The following is a 23,170-nucleotide window of genomic DNA, read 5'->3' as shown; positions in this document are numbered from 1 at the left end:
AATAAAAAATTATTCGGCACCCTTACTGCGTGATACAATATGACACAGGTGCCGAGTAATTTTTAGTGGGTGTACATCCTATGTAACTGTGTGTGTGTCCTATGTAAATGGGTAAATGGTATAGTATGTGTACATCCTATGTAACTGTGTACATTCTGACAATAAAGGAATGGACCATAAATAGCTGTAGCTTTGACATACAGATAACAAGGATGAATATACAGTACAGTACATTAAAAGTCTGCAAAACAAATCATCACAACGTTACCTTACACCAATTATCACTAGCCCTGGTATCACCACAAACAGATTGAACCAGTAGTCAAGAGATCAATCATAAATGTTACCTTGTACTAGGTATCACAACTCTCGGTTCAACTATAAATGCAACTTTGTACTCGTGTCACAATTAAAGCTTATAACTAAGGGTTATAAAGAGCACTGGAGGTTTACGTTCTAAACAAGTGTGTACTTTGTACAGTACTGTACAGGGCTTGGAACAACTAGAATCTCAAATGCACGACCTTGTTTGTAAAAGTTATTAGTAAAGACAATCACAATTCTATCCATATTTTTTTTTACTAGACATACATTAACTCTCGGGCAGAGTGCAATAGCCCCCCCCCCCCCTCTAAAGTGGCATTTTTTAACATCGACCCTTTTTGTACTTAGCCAGAGAATTTAGGACGTGCTACTTTGTACAAGTGGATTCAGTAAAGGTGAACTACAAATGTTTGTATATAAAGTCATAGGATTAAAATCTTAATATATTACTTTGAATTCTCAGTAGGATTACCAAGTATCTTCTAGTGCTTCCAAATTTAGTATTCAACAAAGCATTATTTTTAACTCAAAAGGCAAGAGTAAATCGCAAATGTTTTGCCCCCTTCCAGTTGTTAGATTGTAAAGACATACATACAATACTTTCCACTAGTTATCACCCAATGTTCTCAATATGACTAGGAATTATTAAGCACCTGCTTAAAGCCTCATACATAGGTTAATTTGTACTAATTATCAGTTAAGGTTCCCATTAAGACTAGAAATTAAAGCTTCAAAAAAATATATATATATATATATATATATATATATATATATATATATATATATATATATATATATATATATATATATATATATATATATATATATATATATAATTATCAGTTAAGACTAGAAAATTAATGTATAGATTGTCGATTATAGAGCCTTAAGTCTGTCACTTTGTACTATTTATCAGTTGCGGTTTTAACTTAAGACTATTAGTATATGAAAAGTATAAAGCCTGAAATATATATTATTTGGAATTAAGTATCACAGTTAAGACTAGAAAATTATTGTATTGATTGTCGATTATATAGCCTAAAATGTCACTTTGTACTATTTATCAGTTCCGGTTCTCACCAAGACTATTATATAAGAAGTAGAAGGCCTGAAATATACATTACTTTGAGTTAATGATCACAGTTAAGGTTCTCACTGGGACTAGAAATTTCCAAGTACATTATGAAACTATATCGAACAAATTTCTAAAATTAAAATTTTCACTATATGAGCATGGACAATCCCCTATATTAACTAATTAATTAAAAAATAAAGTAAAAATACCGATTAACTTTGTATCGAGTTATTGCACAAATTTAAAGTTACATAAAATTTGGTATAATTGAGAAATCTGACAAGATCGGCACATCAAATGATTCGTCAGCAAAGTTGAAATGCCGGTATATAATTCTAAAATGCACTAATTCATCAAACCATATTTAATATCCCCAGTGTTATTTCATATGAATGAATTCCTTATTTGCTCCCCTATTAAATTACTCCTACCCATATTTAAAAATATTCATCGGCTTATCTAACCCAATTATTCTTGCCATTTTTCAGACTACTTCATTGGCGAGGCGTTTTAGTATACATAAAGCAAATTCGGATTAGCGAACAAAATTATGTGCGAAAACCACTTCCGAGCCAGGCCACAAGCACCTACTGAACCTCCTATAAACAAAAATCCATAAGTTGCTTCAGTCAAGATGGCTGGTTTATGTAGATTACTTCACAAGAAATATAAAATTATCCTTTCTTGCCTACCGAATAAATTTTCAATATATACATCATATGTAAAGTTTGCCAAAGACCATCAGTTAAAAAATATGCGACTGAGCCATTTTACTTCTAACTCAATAAAATTTAAAATATTATACAGTACATGTATATTGTGCCTTGCTGGTCTTCGAGGGGCTGAGGTGACTGGTTGAGCAAGGGTGGGATCCTACAGAAAAGAAGGTTCTTGGAAAGGATGGCGACTCTGGTATCACTGGGAGTACAATATCCTCCAGAATGGACAGGGATGAGATTCTGTAGAAGTAAGGGACCAACACTGCCAATATTCCCCACTATGTACAGTACGAGAATGAGTAGCTCCGTCGGAATACCACCAGGCACATCTTCCACGAGAACAGGCACCAACCTTAGCTGCAACAAAGAAAATAAAGGATCAGCTTAACTTAACAATTCAACAGCTGCAAAGAAACATCAGACGTAATATCTTGAAAGAACTAATTGAAGTAACTTCTCAACACTGGTGCTCCAATAATGTTACGTCATTACTGTACACTACAATATTAATATCTACTAGACTTGTCACACATTAACTATTATTAAAAATATATTTTATGCATTATAAATATCACAGCCATAAAATTATTTCAGGTACTAAATTGAAATATCACAGCTATATAATTAAAATCAGGTACTAAATACAACAATATCACAGGTGAAAAAAGTGTAAGTGTATCGAGTACGTCGTACACAGTTGACACTTAAACAACTGGTACTGTGTTGTAGTGTGGGGGGGGCACTCAGGGCGCTCAGTGCCCTTTATGCCCATGTCTTTGTTGGTGTTAAGATAGCAGTTGGGGAAACAATACCCCTCGTGCTTGCATGTGGGATAAGGAGTGATTTTTTTTTTTTTTGTAGAGGGCAGCGGTGCGTGGCGTTGAGTATTCTTCCTACACGACCATGACCGGATGCCGTATCCTACTGTTGCTCCAATTGTTCATCAAAGGCAACGATGTGTAGCGCGGGGCATCACTGAACGATATCAGGATATAGGGCAACTTCTGCTGCATCAAGATCCGGTCAGCTCATCCCTTGGGTTAGTGGGATTGTAACTGAAGTTTGGACTCCCTTTTTTCCATAAGAAATTCATTCAGTGACCAACATAACTGGATACAGGATGTTGTTATTCTGCTGCTGGAATATCTGCAGCTGCCGCATCAAGTTCTCCTCCCGGCGTCGCATGTCTTCCACCTCCAGTCTCAAGTTGTCCCTCTCCGTTTTAACTTGTTGCAGCTCCTTCGCCAACTCATCTCGTATCTGTTTCTGAAGGTCTCGGTGCTTCTTTGCATTCTGGGCATTCTTGCGCTTTCTCTCTTGCTCTTGATCTGCAAATGGTGTGTCAATCTCATACACCTTCTGCTTCTTTTGCTTTCGCCTACGGCTGGGGGGCGCCGACTCGTCCCTTGGCTTTCGTTTTCTTCCACGTTTCTTGGGTGGTTCTAATTGCAAAATTTCTTTAGTAGAGACAGTTGTCATAAGCTCTTCGTCCTCGGTGTTAAGAACTTCTTGAACAGGTGACATTTCTGTCAAGTGCTGAGTACTGATTTCAGAAAATTCAGCAATGGAGGGGTTGGGTACCGATAACACTTCAGGAGAAGTTTCTACGGGGTTGGCATATGAGACGTCAGTTAAGGGGGTCCAGTCTAATAAATCACCACCATCACTAAACATATCATCACTGCGCATCATTGAGAAAGATATCGCCTCTGTTGCATTCATCGTTGTCACTACTTCTGGTGTCGACATGTTCAAAACGTCCGTGTTGCAATTGTAGTTCACTGATGTACAGTTCACAATGTCGGCAGGATCACTTGGAAGGTCAGACATAACTTCATTGCCCTCAATGTTGATGTAGTCCACCAGCTCGCTCATACTCCTCTCCAAGAAGTCCAGGTTCAACAAATCGTCACTTGCGTCTTGAGGTGCCATTTTATTTATTAAATCAATAGCCGAATACTCCATTGAAATCTCACAAACACAGCTGCAGACGGGTATTTTCCAAGAGTTTCTTAATACTATAAGTATGGAATACAAGGTACGTAGAACACACAAAGATGAGCACAACTTTGCGTGCGAGTTACTCAGCTAAGTATGAAGTGCGCGGCACGCCTCCCGAACCTTTATACCGTTCTCCTGGCTGCGCAAGCCGTCAGTGCGCAATAAGGGTGTGGCGCTGACACCATCCACCAATCATAACCTTCCTTGATGATGTCATTGTACATCTCGGCAGGATGTTAAATTTTGATTGGTGGGGAAATATGCTCAAAACGTATGTTCTGATGGCGAACCGCGTCATACAATGACATTACCAATGATATTGATATTGATACAGTTTATTTTTGTTAGAAAAATACAGAAACAGAGTGAGTGGATAATGTTCACAATATTGATATGACTGAGCAGGGGTGGATCCAGGAATATCAAAAGGAGAGGTCCAAGAAGTTACGGGTGGGAGAACATGGCGAGCGTAGCGAGCCCACCCAGCTGGATTTTTTTTTGGGGGGTGGGGGGGGTGGGGGGTGCGTTGTAAGCCTGATTTTTTTTAATCTGACCAATATCATGGGCATATTGAAGCCATTTTGAAGTCAATGAAGGACATTTCACAACCAGTACATTTATCTGAGGTAGAACAAACTAAGAGTTAGCGTTGTTGGGCGGATCGATCAATAATTAATTGATCCATCAGGCACAGTTCATTTACCTGAATCATACTGGCCCTAGCATCAACAGGTACCTGACATGTCTCGACCGGTTCAGGTGTTTAACGTGAAATAGTGCCACCCCAGGCTAGAGGTACGGGACATGTAATAAGCATGTCTTGGACGTGTTAAGATGAACGTGTAACATAATTATAATTGTATGATGAAAAGGGATCAACACATTCAGATGGTTGTATTGTACTATTTTTTTAAGTATGTTAATTCGATTACTGAGGTAAATTCGGGATGAAGGCTTCTACGGATCAGCTGAAAATTAACCACCCTAAACGCTACTCGAGGAGTTAGGTAAGGTTAGTGTTCGGGTGGTTAATCTTTTGGTGAAATAAACCTAACGTAACCTAACCAAACACTTTAACTGGGGGGCTTTTGTCCGGATCTCGTTAATGTCGCATTGTCGTGTTTCATTGTGCTTACTTTACTTGCTTCTCAACTTATATGCCAAACCCATATATCAGAACACAGAAAATATCAGAAGAAAAAACAATTTAGTGACGTTAGCGTAACTACATGGTGCAACACACACACCCCGCCCAGCAGCCAACGGTGCACGCACACACACACACACAGATTAGAATTGGTAGGGGGTCGGTGTGAGGCTAGTGTGTTCGTACCCTTTGTTAGCATACTATAACATTTACAAGTTATCTGCTTATTTCCATTTGAAAGACTGTGTTTGCTCTCTTAAGTGTTACACGGCTATCAAGGACAGTCATGACATGTTTCAGACAATAAACAGATATGTATTTACGTTAGAGTTCATTTTGTTACCGAAGGTCGTGCACGTATCGGGACGATACGTGCACATGTGTACTTGAAGAAATAAATGATACAGTCATACACGAATGCATGCTTTGACCGTTTCGAATTTTGTCCCATATCTAGTGGTAAGTGAACTTGTTTATGAAGGGTCATTGAATTTCGGTAGAATTTTGATGACGTGTTTGGGTGTATTTTTTGTTTTAGTTGAAACCATTTTTACTTAGTTAAATTCGATTTGGTTAATTTAGATTTTATTGGCTTTGTTGAGGTTAGCTCAGACTTGCCCGTCACCTATCGGACTACAGAGCCTTGTTTTTAAACGTCATTGTTCTTTCTGCTAGGTAAATGTGCAACTGGTGTTTCTTGTCCCGTCATGTGAGAGTATAGATTATATCGATGCTGTCAGCATCATCGTTTTGTGGAAGGGAGAAAGGAGATCGAGGTCAGGGTATGTACCGAATGCGTTAAGTTTATAACAGCTTTCTTGATTTATCCCTGTGGTCATTGCGTTATTCAGTGTTGTTTACTTGAACTGCCTATGCACCGGCTGAACCAGTGTGAACTTGAGTAAAGATGGTACTGAAGAGATATCTGTATACTGTACTATCAGTGATGACAAGTAATAATACCTAGATAAGGTGGTCTTAGAGTAATTCTGATGCCAATTTGGAGTGTGCTGTAACTTAAGTCAGCCGTCGGTATATCCCCAGTTACGGGGAACTTGAGAACCCTGCCTAGGGCTCGAATTATCAAGGTTCACATGCCAAATTTTCATTGTAATTGGAGAAGTACGAGCGCACTTACCAGTTGACTAAATCCATATCTTAATCAACGCTTCAAAATGACAGAAATTATATTGAAATTCTATGGTAAATAAATATATCTGTGTGAATCCGAATCCAAGGTTGTACGCTAAAAAGTTTCAAATACCCAACTTAATCAAACCTAATTTAAACAAAAGTAACTGAGCCAAACCAATACCGTAGTACCCCACAACGATTTTTTTTATTTGTTCGTTTCTGTTTTTCTTTGTGTTTTAAATAAATTTGGATCGTCCAAAGATTAGACACAGATGTTTACTTCAAGGTCTATAGAATATATAGACCTTAATTTATTTCACCCTAAGATTAACCACCCTAACACTATCTGAGGGGGTTATGTTAGGTTAGCCTTAATTTTCAGATAAAATATAATATGGTGGCTAATCTCCAGGTGAACCATTAATTTATATAGGCTAAAGTAATTGTTATTATAATCAATACCTGAACAATCGTAACCTAACCTAACAAAAAGAGCCGATCAGTGGTGAAGAGGATAAAAGTAAAGTAAATGAAGCCTTACTAAATCTAGCCCAATTTTACATAGTATAGCCTACTTTACCTAAAGCAAACCCAACTTCAAGGTTTTATTATTTAAAGGAAACAAACTGGTGGGAGTTTCTCCAGTAAGAATTTCTCCACACTCGTTGTGAAGACCGCATCCTATTCCCGTGTGACGTTCAGGAAATGTCTAGTCGATTGATACAGTTCTGACGTCAGAGGTTCGGTTTCACCCTCACAATAAATAATAAGGGACTTTTGGTGAGTGTATGTCTATAATACACTACAAATATTTAATATACAAAGAAGTTACTGACATGCAATATACAAAGACGGTACCTGTACCGGTGAACGGTAATAAAGTCACAGGAAAAGTCACAGAAAAAAAGTCAGTTTTGGCTAGGAAAAAAGTCACAGGAAAAAAGTCACATTTAAGGTAATAAAACTTAAAATACTTTAAAACAGTTATTAACTGACAATACATGACTTTTTACATATTGACAACAATTTATATATGATGCACGTAGGTTAGGTACATGCACGCGATCTATTAACTCATATTAAATTAAGTTTACCAATTTTTTGTGACTTTCTGACACCAAATACTAGTCGAGAAGTGATTGGCAGTACAACCCTAGACAATGTGGATTTAGGAAACACAGGAACAAACACAGTCATAGCCCTTATACAGGTATACGAAAGTATAGCAAACGCAATGCATAATAAAGAACAGTGCAACGTAGTTTTAAGGGATGTGGCAAAAGCGTTCGATAAGGTCTGGCACCAGGACTTAAATATAAAATAGCCAATCAAGAACTCCCTAACAACTTCACCTCTCTTCTTTGTAATTTCTTAGACCATAGAGAAGCACACATTATAATAGGCAATCACATAGGCCCAAGCTTCAGACTTTATAGTGGAGTACCACAATGGAAGTAACTCCCCAACTCTACACAATCTACACTTCAGACATGCCGCCACCAATTCACGGTGAATACATTGCATATGTTGATGATGTCATCCAGATCATCCGCCATCCAGGCAAGGCCAAACAGATGGCATTAAAAACAGCTCGCGCCATAATACAAATCAATAATTACACCTCCTGGGGATGGTGCTACCTATCCTTCTTGACTCTCATGTAATTTTCAATGGAAATTAAAACCATTCTAATATTGATATTGAAACAGTTAAATTTTAAACCAGAAATGTTGTGTACAATAATAACAACTTTGACAAATGCAATATTTTTTCTCATGCCTACTTTTAAATAAGAATAAAATCTAAACTTTCAAATTGACATTTAGTTGACTGTTAGTGGCATAAATAGATAGATTGTAATGTAAGTTCTGTAACTGTGTCTGTGACGGCTGACAAGGCAGAAAATCCCTTCCCCCAATCCCTCTGCCCAAGTCAACCCGAGGAGTCTTTGTACACAGGTTATGTTGTACAAATATTAAATTGTATCGTAATACCTGTCAAGAATTGTGGGCAGATAAATTCGATATTATTATTAGGATTAAAGTGTAATATAATGTCATTATTCTATTATTTTTGTAAATTATCACAGTCAGCTAAAATTATCTTTAATGTAATCCAACATTAACTGGGGATGTAAACAGTGTTGTGGTGGGTCCTGAGCTGAGACACGTGAGGCCGGTGCGGTGTGTGACGTGAGCCAGGAACATGGAGATATATGACAGTATATGTTCTCGACAGGATAAAAACTATATCAAGAGGAACAGTGAATTGATAAGTGAAGCTGTTCAGAACACAGGGCTGTTTCAGAATGAGGTAAGAACCGTATGTAGTGGCTGACATTAAACAATATAAACCTAAACAAACTAATTATACTGCATTTGTAGGGGATAGATGGCGTGCTGGCATCTGGTAAAGGATCTTTTGTTGACCAAACAGCATCTTGGTTCATTTATCTTGGCAATACTCTGGAGCAGTTACAAATATTAACCAGTAACTTTAGAATATTTGATTAAGATTCCTTAGTGACCTAAAGTGGAATTAATAACCCAAAAGAAGTTTTCTTAAGTTTTTCATGCTGATTCAGAAGAATATGACCTTTATTTCCATCTCTAATGTACACTCACCAAATCTTCTCCAATGCCATGAGCACTATGCACTCTGAAAAATGAACGAAGAATCTGAAACCATTCGGAGATCACAAGCCCCATTCTGCTCATTCTCACATCCATCGTGCCCAGGTGTTGGAGAAGTTTTTGTTGAGCGTGTACAGTTATGGAAGCAAACAGAGATATGCAGGAAGTGAGCGGGGCTTTGGAGATAGGGGAAAAAGTGTTGATAGATAGTTTCCAAATCTGGTGGAAGATCACAGGGAAAAATCAACACACTTGATGCAGGTACGACAGCTGTATTGATGGACTGTGGGGGTTAAAGGTATGGCAGTTTTTGTTAAGTTAGATCGACCTTTTGCATAAGGCTGCCGTATCTATATATTGCACGAAAAAACAAAGACAACAAATTGGAAGATACAGTTGGTTCAGTGTATTGTATTTTGCATTTTTTATTATTAATTTTTTGGGGCATTTACCGGTACCAAAATTACTAGTATTTCCATTTTTTTCTGAGAACAGCAGTAGGAGTTGTTCGATTTTGTTAATATTTATCAGAGATATTCTTATCATTATATTAAGTACAGTATTTTAAGGAGGCTATAACTTTTTATTTTAAGTATTTTTGAATTTGAATTTTTTTTTCTTTATATATGATCATAAATCACTTGGACTGGGCAGGACATGGATGGTGAGGGAAGTTGTGGGGTAAAACACAGTGAAAAACTGATCATATGGCAATAAAATGATGTCTGTGTGCATTGTATGCAAAGAAATTAATTAGTTGCTTTTATTGGTACCATATATTAAAATATAAGTTCATTCTGTTTAATATGGCAGACCCCTTGGCTAGGAAGTTAGGGTTACAGTCCAATTCAGCCCATTGCCAACTCGGACCATCTTGGCTAACCAACTCCGACCACTTAGGTTAATGAACTCGGACAAAAAAAATAAAAGTAATAGCTTACCAATTTTTGCATGAATGATAAAAGTACAATGATATAAAGTAGCATAGATTGTAAGGGGGGGGGGGTAATTGATTTGTTATTATTTATCTTTTCATTCTATCTTATTAATGTATATTTATTTCTTTTTTTTTCTTTTATGGGGATCAGCCCACCTGGGCACAGGTCACTGACCCACAGCGGGGCCTGGGGGGCGAAAATATAATACTAATACTAATTATGGTAATAATTCATAGTAAATAAAATTTATAATAAAAATTACAAAATTGAAAATAAAATAATAAATTAATAATTCTAATAATAATAACACTATACTGTAATAATAATAAAGAAATAAAAAAATGGAAAAAAGATCAAAAGTGAGAAACAATATATGTATGTTGTGTTGTCAATAGTAAGAGAAACAATTGAGACCCTGCAATTGTGTGTAAATGAGGCAGAAAGGCAGATCAGCAACCTGGGACTTGGTCACAATTTTCGTGATGCCATATGGCAGCAGGGTCTACCATTAGACAACACATTATGCTGTCAATATCTTCCCAGGCGGTAATACCTCCCTGTTTGACAGCTGCCTTCTACCTAGTGTGGAAGAGGTGATCTGTTTTCTTTTATTATAATTTTATATTTTCTAATTAGTTCACAATTAAGATCACTTTACCTGGAGACCTGACAATGACACCCTCACAAAAAATATAACGGTTGAGGGTGACCTGATCACGAGATCTGAGGTTGATGAGTTCCACAACAATTTAAATAATGAGTTACTTAATGCACAAAGGCAAAATATACCATACAGAAAACTAGGATCAAATAACAATGATCCGAAATGGATAAAATAATTATTATTTAAAAAATATTATTGGCCAAAGGAAGGCTATAGGTTGGAGAATAAATCGTGAAGTTTACCTCCGAGATTATTATAAGGTATTGGCCGGTAGGGTTAAAACCGAGATAAGAAAAGCAAAGAGGAATAATGAACTGAAGGTAGCAAGGGAGGCAAAGTTAAACCCCCCAAGGGATTCTTTCAAATGTATCAGACTAAAACACGAGACAAGATTGGACCAATACCGGCGAGCTAACTGATAACGATGGAGAAATGAGCAATAGTCTGAACAGGTATTTTTCAATAGTTTTCACCACCAAATATTTAAACTTGATACCCGAGGCAGAGATAGTAAAGAAAATAGATTACGTAAGCGAGATAGTAGTGACTCATAACGATGTTATTAAGCAAATAGACAAGCTAAAGCCTAAGAAGTCACCAGGTCCCGATGAGATATTTGACAGAGTATTAAAGGAATGTAAGGAAAAGCTAAGTATGCCCTAAGCAAATTTATTTAACATGTCATTAAAAACGGGTGGAGGACCAGAATCCTGGAGGATAGCGAATATGATACAGATTTTCAAGAAGGGAGATAGATCACTATCCTCTAATGACTGTCCAATCAGTTTAACATCAATTGTAAACAAATTGCTGGAAGTAATAATTTCAAACCCTATTCAAAATAACCTGGAGAAGCACAAGTTACGATTGTGAATCATGGTTCATTGATCAAGTTCTACTAACATAAATTCATGAACTTCTTCCTTCATACCAATTGAACCCTCGGTATTCACTCATTCACACTCCTCGTATTTCAGTGAACCAAAAGAGACATAAAACAAATCTCAAACTCATTCCTGAACCTCTAGTTAGCAACTTGTTTGAATCGTGCAAGGTGGGCCGAGTTGGTTATTTAAGATGGGCCGAGTTAGTTATTTGAGATGGGCCGAGTTGGAGGTACGCCGGAAGTTAGGTAAGGTTAGGTAGGGTTCTGTGGTTGGTTAGATGAGGTTCTAGTAAGTCACGTCTTTTAAAATGCAGCACTACTGTGAACAAAATGAAACAACTTGTGGTAGAAGTGCAGTTCTCAGTCATTACCTCATTTTCTTATACAGCCACTCCTCAACTTACGACCACTCGGACATACGACCGCCCAAGTCGTACCAAAATTTTGTCAAATTACGTATTTTCGAGTCCCGACGTTTGTGATTGCACTGTGTACAGTGACCCCTCGTTTAACGGACGCCTCGGTTAACGAAATTTCGGTTAACGAACTGCCTTCCATAAGGATCTTCAATTCGGTTAACGAACAAAAATTTGGTTAACGAATTTCTTACGAACCGACCTCAACATGTTTTCGCTTGCACTGACCGGGCAACCAGCTTCAGTATCAGTCCGCCAATACATTAATCGGTTCTAGGGCTTAAATTCCTTACTATTTTAGTAAATATCAAGAAGTTTATACCATTCAATAATTTTAAAAGTTTAATATTAAATTTTTTAGTCATTTTAACAATTATTGAACATAATTGAAGGTAAAGTGACTAGTTTAATGCGCGGCATCCAGCCTCTTAACACAGCAAACAGGCGTTAGTCTCTCTCTGTTTTCACTGGAGGTAACATCTTGCTTGAGACTCTTTAACTAAATGTTTTTTTTCTGTGTTTCCAAGCAAATTATTAGTCATTTTGAAATATATTTTACGTATTGACAATGTATAATGCAGTGCAGTGGTGATTTAAAGAAAATAATCTTGAAATACACCAAGAGAACTAAAATTTTATGGGTGAAATGGTGCCATGGGGTGACTTCTCTTCCACCCCAATGACTTCTCTTCTTCCTTCTCCTCCACCACCATTCTAATTCCCATCATCATCATCATTATCCAGGAGCCTTCTACATACACACCTCAAAGTAAGTGAACTTTTCTACCATTTTTGTTGAATTTAGGAAATTTTCGGTGAGCTGGAACCAATTACCAAAAAACCCATTGAAACAATGGTTTCGGTTAACGAACGACCTTCTGGAACGGATTGAGTTCGTTAAACGAGGGGTCACTGTACTGACAAAATTTTCGTTTGCAATTCCCTTTAAAATTGCTGGCATGCTTAGAAGTGAGAGTTTTGTGGTGCTGAGAAGAAAAAGAGACCCATTTTAGATTTTCTGTGTATTGTTTTCGCATTTTCGACTTACGACCAATTAGACTTACGACCTGGATTTGGGTCCCTCACCCCGTTGTAAGTCGAGTAGTGGCTGTATACAGTACGATATATTACCATGCACTGACATAATATTTAGCCTATTGTAAGTAATGAAACAATAGAGTAAATAACAAAGCATGATTAAGATATTGTTTTGTGATACAGTAATTAGAATGTTTTTTATTATATGCACTCATGTAGTGGGTAGTGACTGTGTAGATGCTATCCTGAGCATATGCACAGCTGTGCACTATGATGCAATAGCTCCAATGTTTATACTGTGGAGTCGCTACACTTTGCTTATTATAAATTCATGTTCTTAAATGCACGGGGAACCTCTTGATATTTATAATTCACGGCCGAGCACCAATTGCTGCGGTGTTAATTTACATAAAAACATTTCAGTGTTCTAATTTGACTTAGAAATAAAGAAAATATAATATAAAACTATAAAATAAGAAATAAAATTAAGAGTGTCAAGTGAATTCTGTGTGAGGGAGGTAGGGCGGGTGGCTGGCTGGAGTCCACGGAAATTCCTCACCCTGTAAAGGTTAGGTTAGGTGAGTGAATGAGTATGAACACTTTGAATTTTATTTAACCCTCATTTTATGAAAACTATGGTTACAGGAGAAAAAATACACTAAAGGTTCTTTCTAAAATATTCAGTGCTGAAATTGGAGTGCATTTTATAAGCTATAAAATACAGTAAGTTAGGTTTGTTTCTCATTGCTTAAATTCTCACCGCTGCAGTGTGGAGAGGCTTAGCCATAATGTAGAATTTTTGATCAGCAAATTATAAGAAATTCAGAAATTTACTGCCATTCTCACTACAGTATTTATACTTTCCAAGAAGTGTACCGGGGATACTAACTTGTAGACTTATTACTAGTGTTGTACAGTATTAGATATGTCCTTTAGTTAATAAGCAGTGACTAATATATGGTTTACAATACAGTATTTATTTTTCAGCTTCCACACATGTTGGATTTCCATGTGAAGAAAGTCAATACTTTGCTGAATAATGGAAAAACCAGGTGAGTTATAGTAATCATACCTCGAAAGTTGTTATCAAATACAGTATGGTAGTACAGCATGCCCTTCAAATTCGTGGGGATTAGGTTCTCAAAATGGCCACGAATTGCCAAATCCGTGAATAACATTTGCTGACTGGGAGGGGGGGGTACATTTTAACTTGTGTACAAAGAAATGTATATTCCCTTTATGTTTTTGGCCTTAGGACAATTATTTCTTTTACCTGTATGTATTTTATATATACAGTATACATATGTGTGTGTGTGTAGACACCCACACCCATATACAATACAGGTAAAGGAAATTACTGTCTCTAGAACGAATGGCTCCCTGTCCTGGCTGCAAAAATGCTGGCAACTTTAAAACTACCCGCAGACATTCTTGGGTACATCCAGGGTGTCATCCGCGAATTATCCGGGTGTACTGTACAGTATTAGACAGAACTGGGTAGTAAAGTTCGAGGTATTGCTTCATTCAAGAACACATTTTTTGTGAATTACAGTGATTGCCATTGAATATTTTAAAGTACTGTACTAAAAAACAAGTAAAATAAACAAGATTTAGGAACTGCTAGTTTTATTAAAAGATCTAATTATATAGATTTTTTCTAAACTTTGCAGTTGTAACCTGGAGAAAAATACAGTACAGGTACAGTAATGTGATTCCTAAATGTTTCAGAGCTTATCTTGACTTCATTATTGTTGTTCTCTTACAGCAACTGATGACTGTCAAGTTAAGCTTTAAATTATTTTAGAGTAAAGTTAATTGTTCAAACTTTAGTAGTAATATTCATTATTTAGATATGTTTTCCAAGTGAGAGACAGCTAAATTATCTTCTCTGGCTACAAGTTTTGTTTCCAAACACACCCCCCCAAAAAATGTTGGATGTTTGCTTTACTTTTTAAATACTTAACAAAATAAAGACTGAGAGTTCCCTAAAAGTAGGTTACGTGAGTTTGTTGAGGTCCCAGCAGCTTTTAGTGAGTCATCACATCTGCCAGAAGTTGTGAATTCATAAATTACCTTGTATTATTGTCTGATTCAATAAATAGCTGTATAGTAGTAATATTTTATTTAGTTATATTAATGAAATATTATTATTATTATTATTGTTTTCACAAAGGTTTTAAAATTAATATTGGAAAAAATTAAATCACGGCTAACGAGCCGACTTGATCGGTGGCGAAGATTTAATTTGAACAATATTAATTTCAAAGACTACCGTATATGAAAGTAATAATAATACAGTACAGGTAATATCTCTGTTAGCCAGAATCCCTCAAACCCAGAAATCTCTGATAGCTGGAATTGAAATTTCTCGGAAAATCATTCTCAAAGTCGGAATTTTCCGGAGAATTCCTGTTTTGCGAACGATTTTTCCGAGGGGCACATTTTCTGGAAAATAACGAGAAAAATTTCCTGGTACTGTACCTGGAAAATTCTGGGAATGGTGGATTTTTATTACGAGTTTGAGAGAGTTATCTCGTTACCTAGAAATCTCATTCCTGGAAGTGCTCTGCACCAATTGTTCTGGCTAATGGAAATATCACTATATTGTATTCATATAAATGAATATAAATAAAGATATGTATACCCAGTACTGCATTTAGGTACCTGTATAGGGCTATATCTTCAATACTGGTATACTGTAGTTAAAAAAAGTATTTGAGCATGTCAGTCAATTAATATATTGGTACTACCTCATAGTCTGTTGACTGATGCAGTACTTCATAATAAATGTATTTCTTGCTGATTGTGTACTAAAAGTATGTGTGAATTTGTTTCTCAGGGAAAATGGGCTGAAACTCTTACTGTCGTTGGTACAACAGTGTCCACAGAAGATATTGGCAGTACAGGGGGATAGATGGTTCGTCTTCTGTACTCAGGTCAGTAAAGCGTTTGTGTTGACCCCTACACAACACAGGTGATGTATTCACCCCTACACAACACAGGTGATGTATTCACCCCTACACAACACAGGTGATGTATTCACCCCTACACAACACAGGTGATGTATTCACCCCTACACAACACAGGTGATGTATTCACCCCTACACAACACAGGTGATGTATTCACTCCTACACAACACAGGTGATGATGTATTCACCCCAACACAACACAGGTGATGTATTCACCCTACACAACATTCACCCTACACAAGGTGATGTATTCACCCAACACAACACAGGTGATGTATTCACCCCACAACACAGGTGATGTATTCACCCCTACACAACACAGGTGATGTATTCACCCCTACACAACACAGGTGATGTATTCACCCCAACACAACACAGGTGATGTATTCACCCCTACACAACACAGGTGATGTATTCACCCCTACACAACACAGGTGATGTATTCACCCCAACACAACACAGGTGATGTATTCACCCCTACACAACACAGGTGATGTATTCACCCCTACACAACACAGGTGATGTATTCACCCCTACACAACACCCTTCCTATGTCAAAGCACCAAATTCTCTTCAGTTTGCTGAAATAAAATTGCAAGAATACTGCATCTACTTAGAGATGTTTTTGGGACTTTTGATTCTCACTTTAATTGATCTGCATGTAAAATGTTCTTTGAAGTGAATGTTGAATACTGCTCTATTTTGCATACTGTACAGTATAAGAATTAAGAAAACAATTCAGGTATCTTTCTGTCAACTGATATCAGATTGGATCACTCCCTGTGATCAGTGTCACTTTTAGATTTAAAAGTACTGTAAATGCTCATACAAATGGGATACAACCTACAGCAAATGTAAAAAAAAATTTCAATCCACATTACTTATTGGCTTCATATCTGTTGAGATTTTAGCATCTCGACCACAATTCTGACTCGCCTGTGTGTTTAGAATAACCACTACTGTATGTCCTTTCTACACATTTTCTAAATGAAACCAAGCCCAAATCACTAAACATAAGCATAAATCATTAATAAATGTGTATGTTGAACAAAGACATGTTACTGAGGTGCAAATCTTTGTATATTAACAATTAATGAGTGTATGAAGTGTCGTGTTGTCTCTACCATTTTGTGAGAATAATCAGCCAGTGAGAACCCAGGCTATCTTCCCATCCAATAAGAATGCTGCTTGCTATGTAACACATTATTTTAGTTCAATAAGATCTTGTTATAAATGATAAATATTTGCGCAAACCCTTGAAGAAATGCAGATCTTGAATGCTAATAGTTATTGGAGTGAGAATCCAGTACAGAGCTTAGTGAGTAATAAAATAAATAGATGGAAAGTTATACACAGTGTTGCCATCGATGTAATTTAAATCCCGCTAGACAGGCCTTGAAAACCCCCTAGATTGGAGCCAAAAAAGCAAGCTATTCTTGCATACGACATGATGTAAATATACGTAATCAAAAATTGCATTTTTTTTAAATCACGCTCTTCCATTTATTATTACTATAGTCATGGCAAGAGAATATTTAGATTAAAAGAACATTCTGAATATACTGATACTGGTACAGTGGGGTATGCTATAACGAATCTAATTGGTTCTAGAACCTTGTTCGTTATAGCATTCGTTCGTTATAGGATTAATCCGTTCCAGGCCCCCAAATACAACCACTTTACACTGAAAAATATAATATAAAATTGTAAAAATTGTAAAAAAGTGCATAAATATGCATCTAAACCCCTGAAATAAAGAATATCATTAATATTTGTAATAAAAAAACAATAAATTAGAAAAAAAAAATTAAATAATGTTCGTTGTAGGAGTTTCGTTCGTTATAGCATTCTCAATTTTATAGGTAAAACCGTTCGTTATAGGAATATTCGTAGTAGGATCCGTTCGTTATAGCATACCCCACTGTACACAGAATACTCACCTCTTAAGAAAACAGCAACTCTGAGAATTCATCGTCATCATTATCTTGGGCTTCTGATTTGCTGGTACTTGGCTGTGGTTCACCTTTGCTGTAGGCTTGGGAAGTACCTATCTTGCCTAGAGTATCAGCAGGGATTTCATACTCCTGACAAGATTTTCCACTTCTTCGTAATCCTGCCCGGATTGCTAGAATGGCATTAGCCATTTTTGTTGTCATACGATTTCTCAGTTTATTTTTTACTATGTTTAACTGACTGAATGTTCGCTCAACTTCAGCATTGGAGTGAGGCAGAGTGAGGACTGACAGAGCAAATTCAGCCAGTTTCTGGTATGGATTGCAGTCTGAGGCATCCCGGTAGTTGTACTTGTACACTTCATTCCAGAAAGGAATTGTTTGCTTAACTTCTTTCCACTGATTATCAATGACACTAATATCTTCTGGGGGGACTTGCATTAGTTCCGTTAGTGTGTCCAAAAATCGTTCTGTACACGTTCGTTCAAAACCAGTTATAACGGTGTCAAAGGAAATTTTAAACTTAGCATTAAATAATTCTTGCAGTTTAAAGTACGTACATCTTTAAAAAATCAGTATGATAATAATCGGCTTTAATAATGCTAGGAATCTATCAGGCTTCTTTAAAAATAGCTAGGAAAAAAAAGCTAGCTGCTAGATTTCAAATTTGCCTGCTAGATCACATGTAAAAGAGCTAAATCTGGCAGAAAAATGGCAACACTGTTTAGACAGCGAGTTCCAACCAATCAGAACTGATATCGCGGCACGATGTGTGCCTCCTGCTGTTCAGGGTCGAAGGAGGTCAGTTGAGCTTAGACCATCATAGCAGACGTGTCTACGATTGTGTACCCTAGGAAGACCGTGGTCACCTCACCTTAATTCAATACAACGTGGAGACATCGACCGATTCATTGATCTTTTTGGCTTAAACTAAACTCACATAATCATTTGGATCGCACATTGCATACCAAAACCAAATCTCTTACTGCTTACATCTCTTCCGCTCTTCTGTACATTATCCCTGTTCTATTCTTTTCTATTCATTCTTGGTGGAGGGTAAGTTTGTACCTAGCTGTACTTGTAATTGATTAAGCAATATGGATGTAACTGACATTGTTCCGTCTATCCAATGATAATTGGAGCCCAGAGAAGCCAACTAACATAAAATATGGTGGGTAATTAATCACTGTTGGAGTACAGTTCAATACTTAATACTGTATATCAATATACCAATGATATCATAATTCTCTGTTGTCTCTTTCCAGTGCTTACAATTTTAATTACAGTAGATTTGAAGATAGTGTACTGAACTATCATAGAATTATCCACAATATCCTTTATGTAATACTGTACAGTAAATTAATTTGGCTCGGCAGTGAGACATACAGGGTATATATGTACCCCTTTCACCTTCATACTAAGGCATCTTCATTATATATTAGCTGGATTTTTTCCACTAGTTTTATATAATTAATTAATTAGTACTGTACTGTACATGCAATTTTATTTTAAGACGTAGTTACACACTTTAGCCGTCTCTTCTTAATCCGTTGACATAATTATTGTACTATTTACAGACTATAAAATCTGTGTGGGGGACAAGAGCTAAAAAGGATGCCTGTCAGATCATCTCCAGCATTCTCAGGGACTTGCCCAGTGTCCCCGAGCTACAGAGGATCATCTTGTCTAAATCTGTAGGCCCTCTTCTGGTCTCCCTGGCAACTGCCGACTCCTTAGTAGGTATCATTTTAAACGTGTACTCTATACAACTTTCATTACCAGTAATTATACAGTACAACCAGTACATGTAATGTCATAGTTTTAACATTTCATCCACTTATCTTTGTAGCAAAACTAATGTTTTAACAAACTATTCTTATACTGTACTATATTGTAGAGTAAAACTTACATAAGCTGCGAATTTGGGCACATGATTGTTGGATAAAAGAGAAAGAAATAATGAAAATAATATTCACATTGTAAATATGAGAGTCAATTAGTTTGTGCTCTAAGATGAAGTGTTTTGTTACTATAATGTAAGACATAGGTACTTTCCTTCATGCAATTCTCTTAAAACAAGCAAAAGCTAACCTAAGCTATCAAGTCTTTTCCAGTAATGATTGGAGTATTTTAGTTATGTTTGGTAGGTTAGGATGGGTTTAGTCTGTTCATTTAGTTCACTTTAAAAAAGTATGTGGTACAGCATGCTGTACTTCGTGACCTTGTTTATGAGTCAGTTACATATCTTAGGGACAATTACACATTTGTTTCTTTAGTGATTTTTGTTTGCACCCACCACCAAGTTTATCCAAATTCTGGGGTTAAAACAAGTTTTAATCTTAAGAAAAGCTATCAGAACATTGGGTTAACTGTAAACAAACTATTACCTTTTCTTTCTTTTACTAATGAACACAACATGACTCATGAAGTACTGTACAGGCTGATCCTGTTTCATGTTACTCCTTTTTAAGAATTTTTTAGGTTAGATTTATTTCATCCTTTGCTTTGCCATAGGAAGAAAAAATTCAAAATTATGAAAACAATTATTATTAATTTTTAGCATAAAATGTTCAGATACTGACTAAGGCATTTGGGAGCTAGCATCACCTACTGAACCTGGACAGTAGATATGCAGTGTACTTTAGAGCCATGATCTGTGTGGCTGCATTTATGAAGAGCTTGTTTTACATTTTCAGATGTTTACAGGCTGACCCTGATTTACAGTTTTTTGTTTTACACTTTTTTCTTCAGAAATTTAACCCATTTATTAATTGGGGTCAGCCTGTACACAAGAACTCCTCCAGTCCTGACACCTTCAAACTATATGTTTCCTCAAAATGGAATCCACGAAAAATTCCAGATCAGCCCCTTAAATCTGAGCCCAGTATGATTTGTTGCAAAAAGCTTAAAACACACGTGTGTGACCCATTAGACCAAGGGTTCCCAAACATTTTCCAATACGACCTCAAGTTGTTATTATACAGTGATAGCCCCGTTAGCCGGAACAATTGGTGCAGAGCACTTCCGGGAATGAGAGATTTCCAGGTAACGAGATGACTCTCAAAGCCGGAAAAAATCCCTCATCCCCTGAATTTTCGGGTAACGGAATAATGTTCTCGGAAGTTCCAGAAATTGCCCATTACATCATCTTTCAAACCCGGAAAAATATCCCTCATCCCCGGAATTTTCCGGGTAATGGAAAATTTATCTCTGAATTTCCAGAAAATGCGCCCGATTTTCATCTCTCAAACCCGGAAAAATACTCCCCCATCCTTGGAACATTCCGGGTATCGGGAAAATTTTCAGTCATTTTCCGGGAAAAGTGCCCCTTGGAAAATCGTTCCCAAAGCCGTAATTTTCTGGAAAATTCCGACTTTGGGAAGGATTTTCCGAGAAAATTTATATTCCGGCTAACAGAGAGTTCCGGGTTTGAGGGATTCTGGCTAACGGAGATATTACTGTATACGTACTGTACAGTATATACACATGCACTGTCTAAATGAAGATTCTAAGAATAAATACAGACATATTTTTATACTTATTTAAGTGTAAAAACAAATAAGGAAAATGTATTACATACAGCAATTGAAAAGTCTAAAAGTAAACACTGGCAAAAACAGGTTACAACTCTGTCATGATTAATACAGTTTGTACATGACATATTTAAATCATCATCTTACCTGGGTGTATGATTATGTGGTTAAGCAACATAACATACAAATTTCTTTGTTACAACTCTCATATTTCCTATGTGATATGTGTGCATCATCATTTAATAAGTTTTCTATAAACTATATGATTATTCTATATGATTAAACTATATGATTTTCTATATGATTATTTGAATTGACAACATAACATACAGCTTTCTAAGTTACAACTCTGTCATGTCATATGCTACAACTGTGTCATATTTCATAATTTGATTAATTTTCTATACCTGGGAGTATGAGGTTAAGCAACATAGCATGCAATTTTCTAAGTTGAAGTTTGGTATACGGTTACAGTAATAATTTTTTTATAAACACCCTTCACAAGAAAGCTGCCTCACAGATACAGGTCCTTCCAAATTGTACCAGAACCTTGATAGCTCGATTTTTAACCATTGAATGTTTCTTTCATAAAATAATCTAAAACTTTGATGTCATCATAGAGGTCAAAATTCACCCTTGCCTCATTGTGAGCATTTATTTCTGCCAAACCGAGCGCAAAAGAGTCACACTGTTTTACACCTGTTTTGAATGGAAACTTAACAAAATCAAAAGACTTGGTAAGCAACTCAGGGAATATATAATTGATATTTGCTGTCATTTTAAATCCCTTGACCATAATTTATGGTTCCAACTTAACGAGACAGCATCTTTGGGCCACATCCTTCAGTCCTTGACACCTGCACCAAAAAAAATAATCTTATGTGACCGCTGCAAGACCCAGGTGACTCCAGCGACCCCATGAGCTCTATCAGAGCCTTGCGACCCCATGACTTCTATGCTACCCCTTTGATGCATGGGGTCGCGACCCCGTGTTTGGGAACCGCTGCATAAGAACGTGCCAGCAGTAAATGTTGTGCAGTATACATATACTGCTGAATTCCAATACCATATAATGTGAGTCACTCTGAGCTGCCAGGTGTATTATGCAATGTGTACTCTCTGTTGTGGACTGTAACTTTTAACAGGTTCTTGCTTAACTAAGACACATCCCCCAACATAATTATATATTACAAACTAATGAATCCAACCTAGAATGACTGTCCCATCATAGTATCAGGACCTGGCAACTAGGTGTGTGTACTAATAGATGACACTGTACAGTATATGGTTTTAAGGCAAAGAACTTGATTTAAGGTAATTACCCTCCAGTCCAAACTTCTCATTTACTATAACTACATCTTGGGTGAATTTGTCTTGATTAGAGAGGTTTTAGTATACTGTATTAGCATTAAGAAAAAGCTAAGCAAGTGCCATGTTTATTAAAAAGTAATGCTCATACAATATCATATGTTACTACTAATTCAATATCATATACTGTAATTATCAGTACTGATTCATTTCATGTTTTCCAAGCTAGAAAATATAATATATTTCATCTTTTCTTTTCAGTGGGATTGTGCAGCATTAGAATGTTTATATGAATACATGAAGCTCGCTCCTGGCCAGTGCCTAGCACACAAGGTAATTATGGCTACCCATACTTTACCAGAAATCATGATCATACTTTGTCCATTCTGTATCTTATTGATAGTTATTTCATGCTGCGAATTAAAATTTATC

At 36.6% G+C, this 23,170-nt stretch overlaps 1 protein-coding gene across 5 annotated transcripts in view; it reads left to right on the top strand.

Moving 5' to 3' along the window:
• LOC121875104 overlaps positions 1-23,170 on the top strand; it is a 50,958-nt gene that overhangs the window by 11,889 nt on the left and 15,899 nt on the right. The window contains exons 1-5 of one of the 5 annotated variants that reach the window (XM_042379458.1): positions 5,669-5,725; positions 13,963-14,027; positions 15,815-15,911; positions 19,475-19,633; positions 23,000-23,071. In XM_042379458.1, the coding sequence (XP_042235392.1) occupies positions 5,684-5,725; positions 13,963-14,027; positions 15,815-15,911; positions 19,475-19,633; positions 23,000-23,071 (435 nt within the window). In that variant the 5' untranslated portion in view covers positions 5,669-5,683. Of the gene's footprint in view, positions 1-5,668; positions 5,726-5,868; positions 5,942-5,961; positions 6,049-8,541; positions 8,714-13,962; positions 14,028-15,814; positions 15,912-19,474; positions 19,634-22,999; positions 23,072-23,170 lie in introns of those variants that run through there. The other 4 variants (XM_042379459.1, XM_042379461.1, XM_042379457.1 and 1 more) reach the window with 4 other exon arrangements.

This window comes from Homarus americanus, unplaced genomic scaffold (genome assembly GCF_018991925.1).
Source record: "Homarus americanus isolate GMGI-L3 unplaced genomic scaffold, GMGI_Hamer_2.0 scaffold36970, whole genome shotgun sequence".
In the NCBI taxonomy this organism is placed as follows: Eukaryota; Metazoa; Arthropoda; class Malacostraca; order Decapoda; family Nephropidae; genus Homarus; species Homarus americanus.
The sequence above is the reverse complement of the archived record's forward strand: the minus strand, read 5'-3'. Positions and strand labels throughout refer to the sequence as shown.